General features: G+C 43.4%; 1 protein-coding gene across 1 annotated transcript in view; it reads right to left on the bottom strand.

Moving 5' to 3' along the window:
* Nucleotides 1–1,036, bottom strand: part of TGFBR1 (transforming growth factor beta receptor 1) — a 56,675-nt gene extending 55,639 nt beyond the window's left edge. The window contains exon 1 of the mRNA XM_049770254.1: nucleotides 919–1,036. Coding sequence (XP_049626211.1) covers nucleotides 919–988 — 70 coding nt within the window. The 5' untranslated portion in view covers nucleotides 989–1,036. The remainder of the gene's footprint in view (nucleotides 1–918) is intronic.
* Between the last annotated feature and the right edge of the window lie 12,303 nt (nucleotides 1,037–13,339).

The raw sequence follows: 13,339 nt of genomic DNA, 5'->3' as shown, positions 1-13,339 counted from the left end.
TTTAAAAGGTGCCCTCCTTAGCATCTCAGCTAATATTTTAAGACTGGATGATGCTAACAAAGCTCTTCAGTCTCCCCCCCTAACTAGGCCTCCCTCCGCCGCCCACGGAATCAATAGATTTCGGAAAATAGAAGCAAAGAGACGTGGCCCCCGGGGACGGGGGTAGTGGTGGGGGGGGGTCTGGAAGTGCCAGATCCAACTCCCCCAAACCATCCCAAAGGATCCCAACCTCCAGAGACGCAAGACTCATGAAAGGCGCGACCAGAAATTTAAAAAAAAAGAAAATGCATCGGATCCCAAGCCCACAACACCAACAGAATCGCGACCACCGCGGAGCGAAGAAAACAGACCCGCCAAGTTGCAACTTGGAGCCCGGGAGGGGGTCAGATCCGCTCGGGGTGGGGAATGGGGGGCTCCGCGAGCGCTTCCAGGATGCCCCCCAAAAGCTGCGATCCAAATTCCGCGCCCGGGACTTTGCAAGCACAACGCACACACACACACACAAAGCGTCGCCGTTCCCGGCCCAGCCAGTCGCCCCGGACGGGGGGACGGAACCCCCTTCTCCCCCCCCAACGGGAGTGCACCCCAGCCCGTGCGTCCAGGAGCTCGGCTTTCGACTAGCAGCCTCTTGGGTCTCCCCAAGCAGTCTCAGGCTGCTCCCCGGAGTCTTCAGACCAACACCCCAGTGGGGAGAAGGGGTTTGCCAGCAGCGTCCCGGGGAAGGAGGAGAAGCCGCCTCCGCCTCCGGGCAGGTCCATCGCGCCCCGATCTACGCCCTGGGCTGCAATCCGCGCGCTCTCGCGCCCCGGCCCGGCCCGGCCGCCGCCACCTGCGCCCCGGCCCCGCGCCATGTTGGAGAAAGAGAAGGAGCCAGCCAGAGGCCCGGCCCGCCCGCGCGCCCCACGGCCCGCCACGCACCCGCGGCTCTCGGGGCCAGCACCAGGAGGAACAGCAGCCCCGGGAGCGGAGCAGCGGCTGCCGTCTCCATAGTCCCGCCGCCTCCGCCAACGCCGCCGCCGCCGCCAGTGGCCCCGGCCCGGCCGCCGCCTCCTTCTCCTCCGAGAGCCTCGCCTAGTTTAGCCTCCGCGCTTAGCTTAGCTTAGCTTAGCTCAGCCTCGCCTCGCCCCACCTCCCCAGCCGCCGCCGCGGCCTCGCTCCGGCCCTTTGTAACTGCTCGCAGGCCGCGCGCCCATTGGCTCCCGGGCTCCCGCCGGCCCCGCCCCCGGCCCCGTCTGCCCGCGGCCGAGTGGGACTCCCCGGCCCCGAGCCCCGCCCGCGGCCCGCCAGCCGGCCAATCCCCAGCGCGGCCCGACGCGGCGTTAGCCACGCCCCCCGCTCCCGGGGCCCTGAGCCGCCGCCGCCGCCGCCGCCGCCGCCAGCTACCCCGAGCGACCCCGGCGCTTGCATGCATGCATGCATGCACGGACCCCGGGCCTGGATGAGTGCTACTCTTGCAGAACCGAACCCGAAGGTTCCGAAGGAGACAGCTGGGGTTTTTTTTGGGGGTGACCCGCTTGTGACATGCGGCCGGTCAAAGGCTGGAGGCCCGCTCGACTCTCTTTTCTTCTGCAACCCCAAAGCTGGCTACTCAACTCCAGCCCCACCCTGACCTCCTTCTCCCCCCCACCCCCAATTTTCTCAGATCCGCGGTGAATCCCCAGATGCACGCCTCAACTTCTTCCCAAGATCCGTCCTCAGCTTCGTAAACGATCCTATCTATCTTCCTTCCATCCTCACTGCCAGCGTCCACCCCTGCCACCCAAATTAGCTCTCACTGGGCTGGTAGAGCTCTGCCCTGACTCGCCTGCTTTAGGCGACCCAGGTTCGAACCCCGTAACCGCATAGGAATGGATCCCCGGAGTCCCCTCCAGGAGTGAGCTCTGAGCGCAGAGCCAGGTAGATGTAAGCTTTGAGCAACGCCCCAAAACAGAAAAAAATAAAAACTAAAGAATTGAAGTCTCCGATTACTTCCAAGACACAGTGTCTCTCCCTCCCTGTCGCAGTCTTAGTTGGAAATTTCAGCTCCTGGGTCCAGACACACCCCACACCCCCAATAGCCTCCTTCCAGGCAGACTCCAGACACCGCTCACCTAGGCTCTGCACCGGTGCCCGAGCCCGGTGGGAAAGGGAAGGGCCCCAGAACCACCCCGCCAAGCAGAGGATTCCCCCATTTCCGCACCCCTGGGGCAGAGGGGGAGCAGTCTTAACTTGGAGTTGCTTCCGACACGCCCACGCCATCATTCGGAGGTGTCACTAGAAACCCAAATAAACTCAGCTGCGTTTTCATTCTGAATTCCTGTTTTACTGTGAGACGCTCCACCCACCTTCCCTCTGGAGGCCAAAATGAGCTCCAGATTTGTAATTCTTCCTGTCAGACTAGTCTCCAGACACAAACACAGCAAAGGGCTGTTGCAGAGAACAGAGAACCCCACCCACCATCCCCAACCTTTTATGGAGAGAATATCTGTGTGTGTGTGTGTGTGTGTGTGTGTGGTGAGAGAGAGAGAGAGAGAGAGAGAGAAGAGAGAGAGAGAGAGAGAGAGAGAGAGAGAGAGAGAGAGAGAGAGAGAGAGAGAGAGAGATGGAAAATCAAAATCAAAGAAAACTTGGGAGGAATCAGAACCAACCCTTAGGATTAAGTTGGTAAATGACTTTAGCACCCCACCCTTGAGCATTGCACCTGCTGGGGAAGCCATGCTGGCCAGAACCTGTAAAGGAATATGTGGGAGTGGGAGGGAAATGCAGGAGGGAGAGAGGCTGGGGCTCTGATTCCATCACCGGCACCACATGGGGATAGTATATCCCTATCACCTTAGGAGTTACCTCCTAAACACAGAACCAGAAATAGCTCCTGAGCACTCCCCGGTTTTGCCTCTCCCCAAAGGTCTAGAGGAGGGTAGGGGGGTAATGGAGTCCTCACCTGAGAGCTAAGATCTCTCCTGTTGCTGATTTGCATGGGACACTTTTTGGGCTAGTCAGTTAACTTCTGAGCCTCTATTTCTTCCTCATGGGCACTATGGAAAAATAGCTTTCCACTAAGGGATGGGATAAGATTTGAGAGTTCTTCCCCCTTTGAAATTCCAGGCCTTTCCTCAGACTATGACAGCTCCTCTCTGAACTTATAAGGATCCAGCATACAGATACTGAACCACCTAAACCTAATGCAGCTGCAGTTCACCAAGGCTGCTCTGAATGCCACTGGAGACCCGAATGGCTACTGTGTCCTGTAACAGGTAGGCCAAGACAGAAGATGCTGCTTCCGGGGTCCATTTCCAGCTTACTGGCCTTTTCAGGTGTCTTCATGAAGACCCAGTGTCACCTCAGGCCCTTGTGATGTCTCTGAGCTGCCTTTTCATGCCTCTATTCTCAGTGACTTGTATGTCACTGAGTTAGCAGGATATGCATTGTATGAATGAATAAATATATGAATGAGTCACCCCAGACAACTAATTAAAAGTCTTTTGTTCCACTTTGCTTTGGCTCTCACCTGGTGATGCTTGGGATTACTTCTGGTTCTGCTCTCAGGAATCACACCTGATGGTTGTCAGGAAGCCATATGGGATGTCTGGGATCAAACCCAAGTCAGGCACATGCACAAAAAGCACCTTGCCCACTGGATTATATCTTTCTAGCCCCAAAGTCATTGAAATTTTCTTCAGTTCTTTGGTTCTTTCTCTTTAAAATGGAAATTTAATAATACCAACCTGTCTTATTAATAAATAAAAGATTTAATCACGTGTCTGGGGGGCCTTTAAAATGATGTAATGTGTCTAAAATAGCATCTGGAACATAGTAAATATTTACTTAATGCCATTCCCTCTGCCCATCCCTTTCCAGCTCTGTAAGATTCTAATCAACACTCTTCGTGTTGCTATGTGCTTTTTTCTTGTAGAACCTTGGTTTATTCTTTGCTTGGGTATCTTGTGTGACACACTTGCAAGCCCTTTAACATTTTCCATGGAATTGAACATGTTTCATGGGAAGCTAAGGAACAGGAAGGAGAAGCAAACTATTTTAAAATTTTATTTTCCCAATATTAGTAGGAAAGATCCATAGACCACAGATCTTTAAATAAAAGCTGTTATATCAGCCAATAAAGTAGAAGTTTGAAATCAATATTTTCAAAGTTTAAAGTGCCTCCTAATTAACAGGAGTGCGTTGTCTAAACTGAAATAATTATTTTAAATTTTTTTCTCTTTTCTTTCTTTTTTATTTTAAAGATTATTTTTTGAGGGGTGGGTTGGGTTGGGACCATACCCGGCAGCACTCTGGGGTTACTCCTGGCTCTGTGCTCAGAAATCACCCCTGGTAGGCTCCAGGGGACCATATGGGATTGCCTGGTATTGGATCCAGGTCAGTCTGGGGTTGGCTATATTGCAAGGCAAAATGCTCTACCTCTGTGCTATCACCTTAGCCCCTCTTTCTTTCTTTCTTTCTTTTTTTTTTTTTTTTTTTTTTTTTTTTTTGGTTTTTTTGGGCCACACCCGGTGACGCTCAGGGGTTACTCCTGGCTATGCGCTCAGAAGTCGCTCCTGGCTTGGGGGACCATATGGACGCCGGGGGATCGAACGCGGTCCGTCTCCTAGGGCTAGCGCAGGTAAGGCAGGCACCTTACCTCGAGCGCCACCGCCCGGCCCCCGCCCCTCTTTCTTTCTTTCTTCTTTCTTTCTTTCTTCTTTCTTTCTTTCTTTCTTTCTTTCTTTCTTTCTTTCTTTCTTTCTTTCTTTACTTCTTTCTTTCTTTCTTTCTCTTTCTTTCTTCTTCTTTCTTTCTTTCTTTCTTCTTTCTTTTTCTTTCTTTCTCTCTCTTTCTTTCTTTTTCTTTCTTTCTTTCTCTCTCTCTCTTTCTTTCTTTCTTTCTTTCTTTCTTTCTTTCTTTCTTTCTTTCTTTCTTTCTTTCTTTCTTTCTTTCTTTCTTTCTTTCTTTCTCGCCCTGGCCTCCTGGGGGTGGGGGCGGTACTCTATGGGAGGACCGGTTTTCCCAGAACAATTTCTTTTTTTTTTTTTTTTTACTAGTATGAAGTACACTATATATTTAAATGAACATTGAAAATATGAGAAAAAATAATTCTGGTATAAAGAGTTATAATAGAATACATTTAACAGTTATTTATAAGCAATAATTCCATCATAATAATATATTCTTTTAGTTATTTACATAAAAGTAATTTACAATGAATGTAACTACCAAGCAATATATTGATATGAAATATTTATATATAATATATGGATATGTATATCTTGCAATAGGAAATTATAACTTGAATTAACCTAATTTTTTTCTTTTTTTAATATTTTGGAGGGCCACACTCATTGAGTCTCAGGGGGTTACTCCTAGCTATGTGCTCAGAAATTGCTCCTGGCTTGGTGGATTATATGGGATGTGCGTGCAAGTCAAGTGCCCTACCGCTGCGCCACCACTCTGGCCCAAAACTAAAAATTTCAAAAATTATTTACTGAGTAATCAAAAATTAAAGTAAGTCTGTAAAAACAGATAAAGTTTCTTATGTGAAATTGAGCTTATCATCCAAACTTGAAGAAATAACTGAAGAAAAAACCTTTTAGGTGAGAAAACAACTTGAAAATTGAGTTTAAGTCTGAGTAATGAGGTATGCTGAGTGTGAAGGGTTAGGCTTTTGACATATAGATGTGAACAATGTAGTAGCCTGTACCTTCTTAGGATTATTTTATTAGCATATGATCATTCTTTTTTTATTTAAATTTTTTTATTTTTAATTATGAGAACAATGATGCAAAGAGGAAGGTAAAGTTACAGTAGGACAATCGCCCATAAACAGAGTTCTCAAAAGAAATCCCCTTGCTGGACACCTAAATATTGAACTTACAGTCAAAGAACATTAAGAAAAATAAGGCAGAACCCATGTGCAATTACTTTGTTCACAAGTCCCCTGATTGTAGTACATTATAACATTTCTTAGCAGTACACAAAGCAATCTAAAGCCCATGAATTTATGTGACTCCTTAAACATTGAAGGCATAGTATTTTTTTATATTTTCATGCACATGCATATTAGTTTAAGTTAACATCAAAAGTTTAAGGTTTTTTTTAAGGGTTAGAGTCAAAAGAGCACAGTAAAAACAGTGTTAGAGTGGCAAATATTGTTTGCATAGGCCCACCAAAATATGGGGGGACATGGAAAGGAAAAGCCTTGGTCTAAATACAAGGAGAACCCTACCCCTGGAAGTTTCCTGGTATAAGACCAAATTCTAGACTCCAGTCAAACTACTTTATTCATCCAAGTCATTGTCTGTAGTGCCAATACAGTTCTATTTTTCACGCAGTCCTCTATTGTTGGCATCAGGTTTCTGTATTAAAGATCCTGGAATCTGAACATCTTACATTGAAGTCAGGCTGGTGTGGAGTATCCTCTAGTTTCACCTCACAATTAAGGGGCAATACAGAAAGCCTGTCCCGTAAGCAGGTCATTGTTGTTGTTAAGTCTTCTCAGTGTTAAGGGAAGTCTCTTTTGAGTAGGTCGATTGTCAGAGCAGCGGTAGGGTAGTTCCCTGGTAGAGTATTGCCTACAGGTGATGTTATAGAACTACCTTGGATGTTTCGTAGATGTCTTCCCTAGATCAGGGGTGAATGGAGAATGCCCATTCTTCTGGAGACCTGTGCCAGGTCTTTATGTCAATGTTCAGGTGTAAGGTCCCATTGCACTACAAGATGTGTGTGTTCCCATCTCTATAGATAAGAACTTATTTTGTTATGTATAGTATTTTCCTGTTTTTATGTGCCTATACAAACAAGAAATAAAGCCACGTGGCATATCAGAGTATATGGAGCGTAAGAACACATCCAACAATTACCCATGACTTGGTTCAAACATATGCATTAAACTGAGAGGACTATTTCATCAAATTCCCTATTGAAACAATTCACAAAGAGAAGAAAAGATAAAAAAAAGGGGGGGGGGAATCATCACTGTATAAGAAAATATTCAGCAAGAGTTAAAGCTGTCAAAGAAAACACACATAAGGGGCCTGGCGATGGTGGCGCTAGAGGTAAGGTGTCTGCCTTGCAAGCGTTGGCCAAGGAAAGATCGCGACCAGTGTTCGATCCCCCGGCGTCCCATATGATCCCCCCAAGCCAGGGGCAATTTCTGATTGTTTAAGCCAGGAGTAACCCTGAGCATCAAATGTGTGTGGCCCGAAAAACAAAAAAAAAGAAAAAAAGAAAACACACATAAAATGCTGAAAAGACATACATGTCCTTTTCATACCTTTTGAATAGTTGGGGGCGGGGGGGGTGTTTAAATCAGGACACCACTTTGGTCTGTGACTTAGGACTCTACAGTACTTAAATGTAAAAAGGGCAAATGTGGAAGTATAATGATGATAGGGGGTGAGAGAGTTAAGAGAAAAATGATTTTTGTAGGGGTGTGCAAAAGGGCAGAGTAATAAATAGATATTCTGCATACATAAAAAACATAATTCAATGATAGTGAGTACTATTAATGTATCTTGAAAATATAGACTGGTAGAGATTACCAGTGACTGCTTCAAGAAGCTGGGAGTCCGGAAGTTCAGGGGCCCCCACCCAGACCCTCCCTAAGGAGCCAAGTGGGGATTGGGAGAAAGTCTAGGGTACCTTCAAGCTCCCTCCGCCAAGGACCCACCTCGCTTGGCTTGCCCAGGCATGTGGTCCGGGAAAGACTGGAGATCTGGAGCAAGGCGGTAGAGGAGGTGCTAGGGGTCACCCAAGTCCCACACCACCACCCCCCAGGCCTGGTTAAGAAGGCACTCTGCATGGCGGAGACCTGCCGAACCCCATGCTGCTAGAGACTCCCGGCTCCCAGGAAGGAAAGAGATCCTTCAAGAAGCTGGGAGGCCCGGAAGTTCAGGGCCCCCACCCAAACCCTCCTCAGGAGCCGAGTGGGGAATGGGGGAAAGCCTAGGGTACCTTCAGCTCCACCAAGGGACCCACCTCGCTGGCTTGCCCAGGCACTGTGGGCCTGGGAACCCCTTTTTCTTTCTTTTAAAATATTTTCTTGAAGGGCAAGAGGTACTTTTATAATGCAGCTTCCTAAGTCCCTATACTACATTCATCTGTTTCTGAAGGTAGCACCAGGTCATGCTTCAGAAAAAACACCGGTTTTAAAAGTGTGTACTTAAATGCAGTAACTTAAAAAAAAAAAAAAAAAAAAAAAAAAAAAAAAAAAGCCTTGTGCTTATTTCACTTTTTTTTTTTTTTTTTTTTTTTGGTTTTTGGGCCACACCTACGTGACGCTCAGGGGTTACTCCTGGCTTTGCACTTGCGCTCAGAAGCTTGCTCCTGGCTTGGGGGAGCCATATGGGACGCCGGGGGATCGAACCCTGGTCCATCCTAGCTAGCGCTGGCAAGGCAGACACCATAACCTCTAGCGCCACCCCGCCGGCCCCTCACTTTTTGAGATTAGGTCAGCAATAGGGGAAAAAGACTTTGGCTTTAGAACCTATGAAAGAAAGGCTTTGGAATTCTGCTCTAAGCTAGGTTTGGGATTTTTGCACACAGTGTTTGGTCTTTCTGAAAATTCACATCCTTTAAAATAAAAAGGAATGGTGATGGGGACTTGTATATTTGTTACAAGATCTAAATAGCAATTGTATGCAAGGATTCTTTTAGCAATGGGCAGAATTTACCTCCAAAGCATCTACTGGCTCTCAAGATGGCTTACAATATTGTTTTGGGGTGAGAAAGATAGCCCAGGGGTTAAAGATACTTGCCTAGCCAGGTTGGATTCCCAAGTACTTTTTTACATCCAACCAATGCACTGGGTCACTTTGAGCACAGAGCCAGGAATAGCCCCTGAGCATTTTCTAGTGTGGCTCCCCCCAAGAAAAGAAAAGGTGAAAAACTGCAGACCTGTCTGGCAGAGCCAACTAGGAGATATTTATCTCATAGCCTTTGCCCCTGTACAATGAATGACACGCTTTCTATCTTTAAGCTAACTTAAATAAAATAATTTGGGGGCCTACTTCTAGAAATACTCTGGGGTTATTCCAGGTTCTGTATTCAAGAGTGACCTGACATTGCTCAGGGGTACCTAATATGCCAGTGTCAATGATCAAGCCAAGGTTTGAGAGCATGCAAAGTATGTGTCTTACCTTTTCTAAAATCTCTCTTGCCCCTGATTAATTTCTTTATTTTACTTTGATCCATGATATTATTCATTTATATCATTATAATTGTTCACTCCTAGTGCTCCTAAGTGAATAATACAATCACCTCATAGATTAGTGATTTTGAATAACCATCATATAAGATTTTTCATAAGAAGGTGGGTGAGCTTGAACCATTGTCCTGGTCTGGAGCAAGTATAGCTGATTCTATGTGAAGTTGGCTTTGAGACAACAGAGTACATGGAGCTAAATCTGTAAGGATCTAATTGGTATTGGTCCCCCCAAACAAAACCTGTAAATAGGACAATTCAGCCCATAATGAATCATGAGTGAAAACTTGAAACCTGCATAATAATCCTCTTATAAATCTCATTGTCCCTGCTATGAATCAGGCTTGCCTACTATATTCAAAGATTGGGAACATAGTTTCTGTTCCTTGATTAAGACGAGCAGTAAAAAGCCCAAGCAAAGGGACCAAATTTGACAAGGGGACATTAGTGATGAATAAGTGTGGCCAACTTTTGCCGACCACTTTGAAATGCTTCGTTAAAAAATTCTTTTTTAACTCATACGTTCTTCATTCTATCTGAAGACAATTCCCATTAGTGAGAGTTGGAAAAATCATAAGGGCAAGTATTATAGTTTTGGCTTAACTGAACTGGTTCAATTTAGCCCATATTTTTGAAGAGTCTTCACTGAAGGTTGAAATTCTAAGTTGAGAATTCTTTCTCTCAACAATTAAAATTGTATTCCAGGGGCTGGAAAGATAGCATAGCAGTAGGGCATTTGCGTTGCAAGCAGCCCAATCCGGGACAGGCAGTGGCATCCCATATGGTCGCCCCTCTCCCCATCGTGCCTGCCAGGAGCGATTTCTTCTTCTCTTTCTCTTTCTTTCATTCTTCTTTCTTTCTTTCTTTCTTTCTTTCTTTCTTTCTTTTCTTTCTTTCTTTCTTTCTTTCTTTCTTTCTTTCTCTTTCTTTCTTCTTTCTTCTTTCTTTCTATTTCTTTCTTTCTTTCTTTCTTTCTGTTTTAATAATATCTTTATTTAAACACTGTGATTACATAACATGATTGTAGTTTGGGTTTCAGAGTGATTTCTGAATGCAGAGTTAGGAGTATCCCTGAGCGCACCAGGGGTATGATTCCACAACCTCCCCCCCCCAAATTGTATTCCATTGTCCTCTGGCATCCAATTGTCTTTGATAAATATCAAGATATTAATCTTTATCTCCTTTGTTGATAATCTGTCTTCTGCTTTCTTCTTATCCAATAGATTTAATTTTCTGAAATAACAGTACTTATAAATAAAATAAAATAAAATACAAATAATACATTTGTTTTACTTAGCAAAATTGAGTGAAAAATGCAGTTTTTTATATAACCCTGACCCACTATCATTATCCCCCCACTAATCTCTCTCACATGTGTTACACAAATCTACACTGGCACGTCATTTTTATCTAAAGTCCGTAATTTACATTAGAATTCACTGTTGGTGCTATACATTCCACAGGCTTTAACAAATGTTTAATGATACACACATGCCAGTAAAATATCATACCGAGTCTTTTTTACTGCCCTCCCAATGCAGTCTTTGATATTTCTATGCTCTCTAAAGTTTCTCCTTTGCCAGAATGTCACACCCTTTTAAAATACCTTTTCAGATAAGCCTTCTTTCACATGTAATATGTATTTAATTCTCCTTCAAGTTTTTTCATGACATAACTTCATTTCTTGGCTTTGAATAAGATCCATTGTGCAAATTTACTACACTTTACTTATTCACTTTTGGAGAAGCATATTGATTGCCCCCAGTTAGGGCATTTACCTATAACATTGCTATAAACATCCGCACGCAGGTTCTTTTGTGGACAAAAGTTTTTAACTCATTTGGGTAAATACCAAGGAGTACTTACATTATATTATTATTGTAAAGAGTATGTGCCGTTTTATAAGAAACTGCCAAAACTATCTTCCAAAGCAGCTGTACTATTTTGCATCACCACTAGCAGTGAATAAAAGTTCCTCTTGGTCCTTAGTTTTCTTTTAATTTTTTATCGTCTAAATATTTTATTTGGCTTTTCTTCTTTCTTTTCCTTTCCCTCACTTCTTTTCTTTCTTCCTTCTACCTCCATTTTTTTCTGTCTCTCCTTCCTTCCTTCCTTCCCTTCTTTATTTTTTTCCTTTCTTTTTTGAGCTACACTTCACCTATATAAGGACTTACTCTTGGCTTTATGCTCAACAATTATTCCTATGGTGCTTGGGGGGCCTTATTTGGTGCCAGAGACCTGACCTCAGTGAGTTACATGTAAGCTTTAATGTTAAGCCCCATCTAATCTCCATTGCCCCCTTTTTTTTCTTTTCTTTTTCATTTTTTTTTCCCTCACAATACCAAGGATTGAAATTCAGGTCTGAATTTCAATTTCAATCCTGAGAATTGTTGAATTGTCTAATTTACAGATTTTCAGTCATTTTCCTTTTATCAATTATTTCGCCATCTCTTGCTTGAGATCTTGCTCTATGTGTGCATAGATTATTTAGCTAAGGATTCAGACAGACTTCAGTGTAGACCTGCTAAAACCTTTATTATGACCTCTTATCCAGACCTCTACTTGAACTTCTAACTACTGCAGCTTCCCCTGAACATCCACCTCTATCTCCACAATATGGAATAAATGTCTTTGGGATATATGTTTATATCACTGTTACACAAGTACTTTATTAGTAATGCTTAATAGTTATCTATGTACTTGAGATGAGTTGTTTATTAAATATTATATTATTTATATTTATTTATATATAAATATATTATATATATTTATTAAATTTTTTGCTTCAACTTAGATTACAATGTATTTTCAAATAGCAATAGTTTAAATTTTATTCTTTTACAGTTAATTCCTTTTGTGTTCTACCTAGAAAATATTTTCTGCATACCATCAGTCATCACCATACTCTAGTTATTCTCCTAGTTGTCATATTAAGTTTGTCGCTTTTATTATTTAAGCAATCTTAAATATTTATATTTAAGCAATCTTGAATTAACTTTTGGAAAAATGCATTAAAGAATCAAATTCAATTTTTCCCAAACTAAAATTGAGTTGATTTAGCTCGAATAAAATTTAATTTAGTTTTTTGGGTCACACCTGGTGATGCTCAGTGGTTACTCCTGCTCTGCACTCAGAAGTTGCTCCCTGGCAGGCACGGGGGACCATATAGGATGCTGGGATTCGAACCACCATCTGTTTAAATCTGCTGCATGCAAAGCAAATAAATGCCCTACTATTGTGCTATCTCTCCAGCCCTTAGCTCAATTTCTTGTAAAATAATTTATTTCCTTTAAATTAGATTGACATCTTTTCTAAATATCAATGGACAGTATTTTTTTTCATTTTGAGTTTTTTTTTTAAAAATGCATCCTACTAGTGACATAGTTGTTCATAATACATTTGTTTCTAGAAAGTGAAAGCAAAAGTTATTGACAAAACATAGAAAAAATAAAATGGGGCCCAGAGAGATAGCACAGCGGTGTTTGCCTTGCAAGCAGCCGATCCAGGACCTAAGGTGGTTGGTTTGAATCCTGATGTCCCATTATGGTCCCCCGTGCTGCCAGGAGCTATTTCTGAGCAGGACAGCCAGGAGTAACCCCTGAGCACCGCCAGGTGTGGCCCAAAAACCAAAAAAAAAAAAAAAAAAAAAAAGAAAGAAAAAATAAAAATGGAAGAAAGAAAAGAAAGAGAGAAAGAGAGAGAAGAAAGAAGAAGAAGAGAGAGAAAGAAAAGAAAGAAAAGAAAGAAAGAAAGAAAGAAAGAAAGAGAAAAGAAAAAGAAAGAAAGAAAGAAAGAAAGAAGAAAGAAAGAAAGAAAGAAAGAAGAAAAGAAAGAAGAAAGAAAGAAAGAAATGAGAGAAGGAGAAAAGGAAGGAAGGGAGGAAGGGAGGAAGAAAAGAAAGGAGGGAGGGAGGAAGAGAGGAAAGGAAGGAAGGAAAGAAGGGGACAGGAGAAAGGGAGGGAAAGAAGGAAGAAAGGAAGGAAGAGAGAGAAGAGGGGAGGAAGGAAGGAGAGAGGGGAGGAAGGAAGGAAGGTAGGAAGATGATGGAAGGAAAGAGAGGAAGGAAGGAAGAAAGGAAGGAAGGAAAGAGGGGAGGAAGGAGGGAGGGAGGAAGAAGAAAAAAAGAAAAAGCAGAGAAAGCAGAGTAGCAAGCACATTTGTGAAAGT

This window comes from Suncus etruscus, chromosome 1 (genome assembly GCF_024139225.1).
Source record: "Suncus etruscus isolate mSunEtr1 chromosome 1, mSunEtr1.pri.cur, whole genome shotgun sequence".
Classification (NCBI taxonomy): domain Eukaryota; kingdom Metazoa; phylum Chordata; class Mammalia; order Eulipotyphla; family Soricidae; genus Suncus; species Suncus etruscus.
Note: the sequence above shows the minus strand (reverse complement) of the source record. Positions and strands in the feature narration are given on the sequence as shown.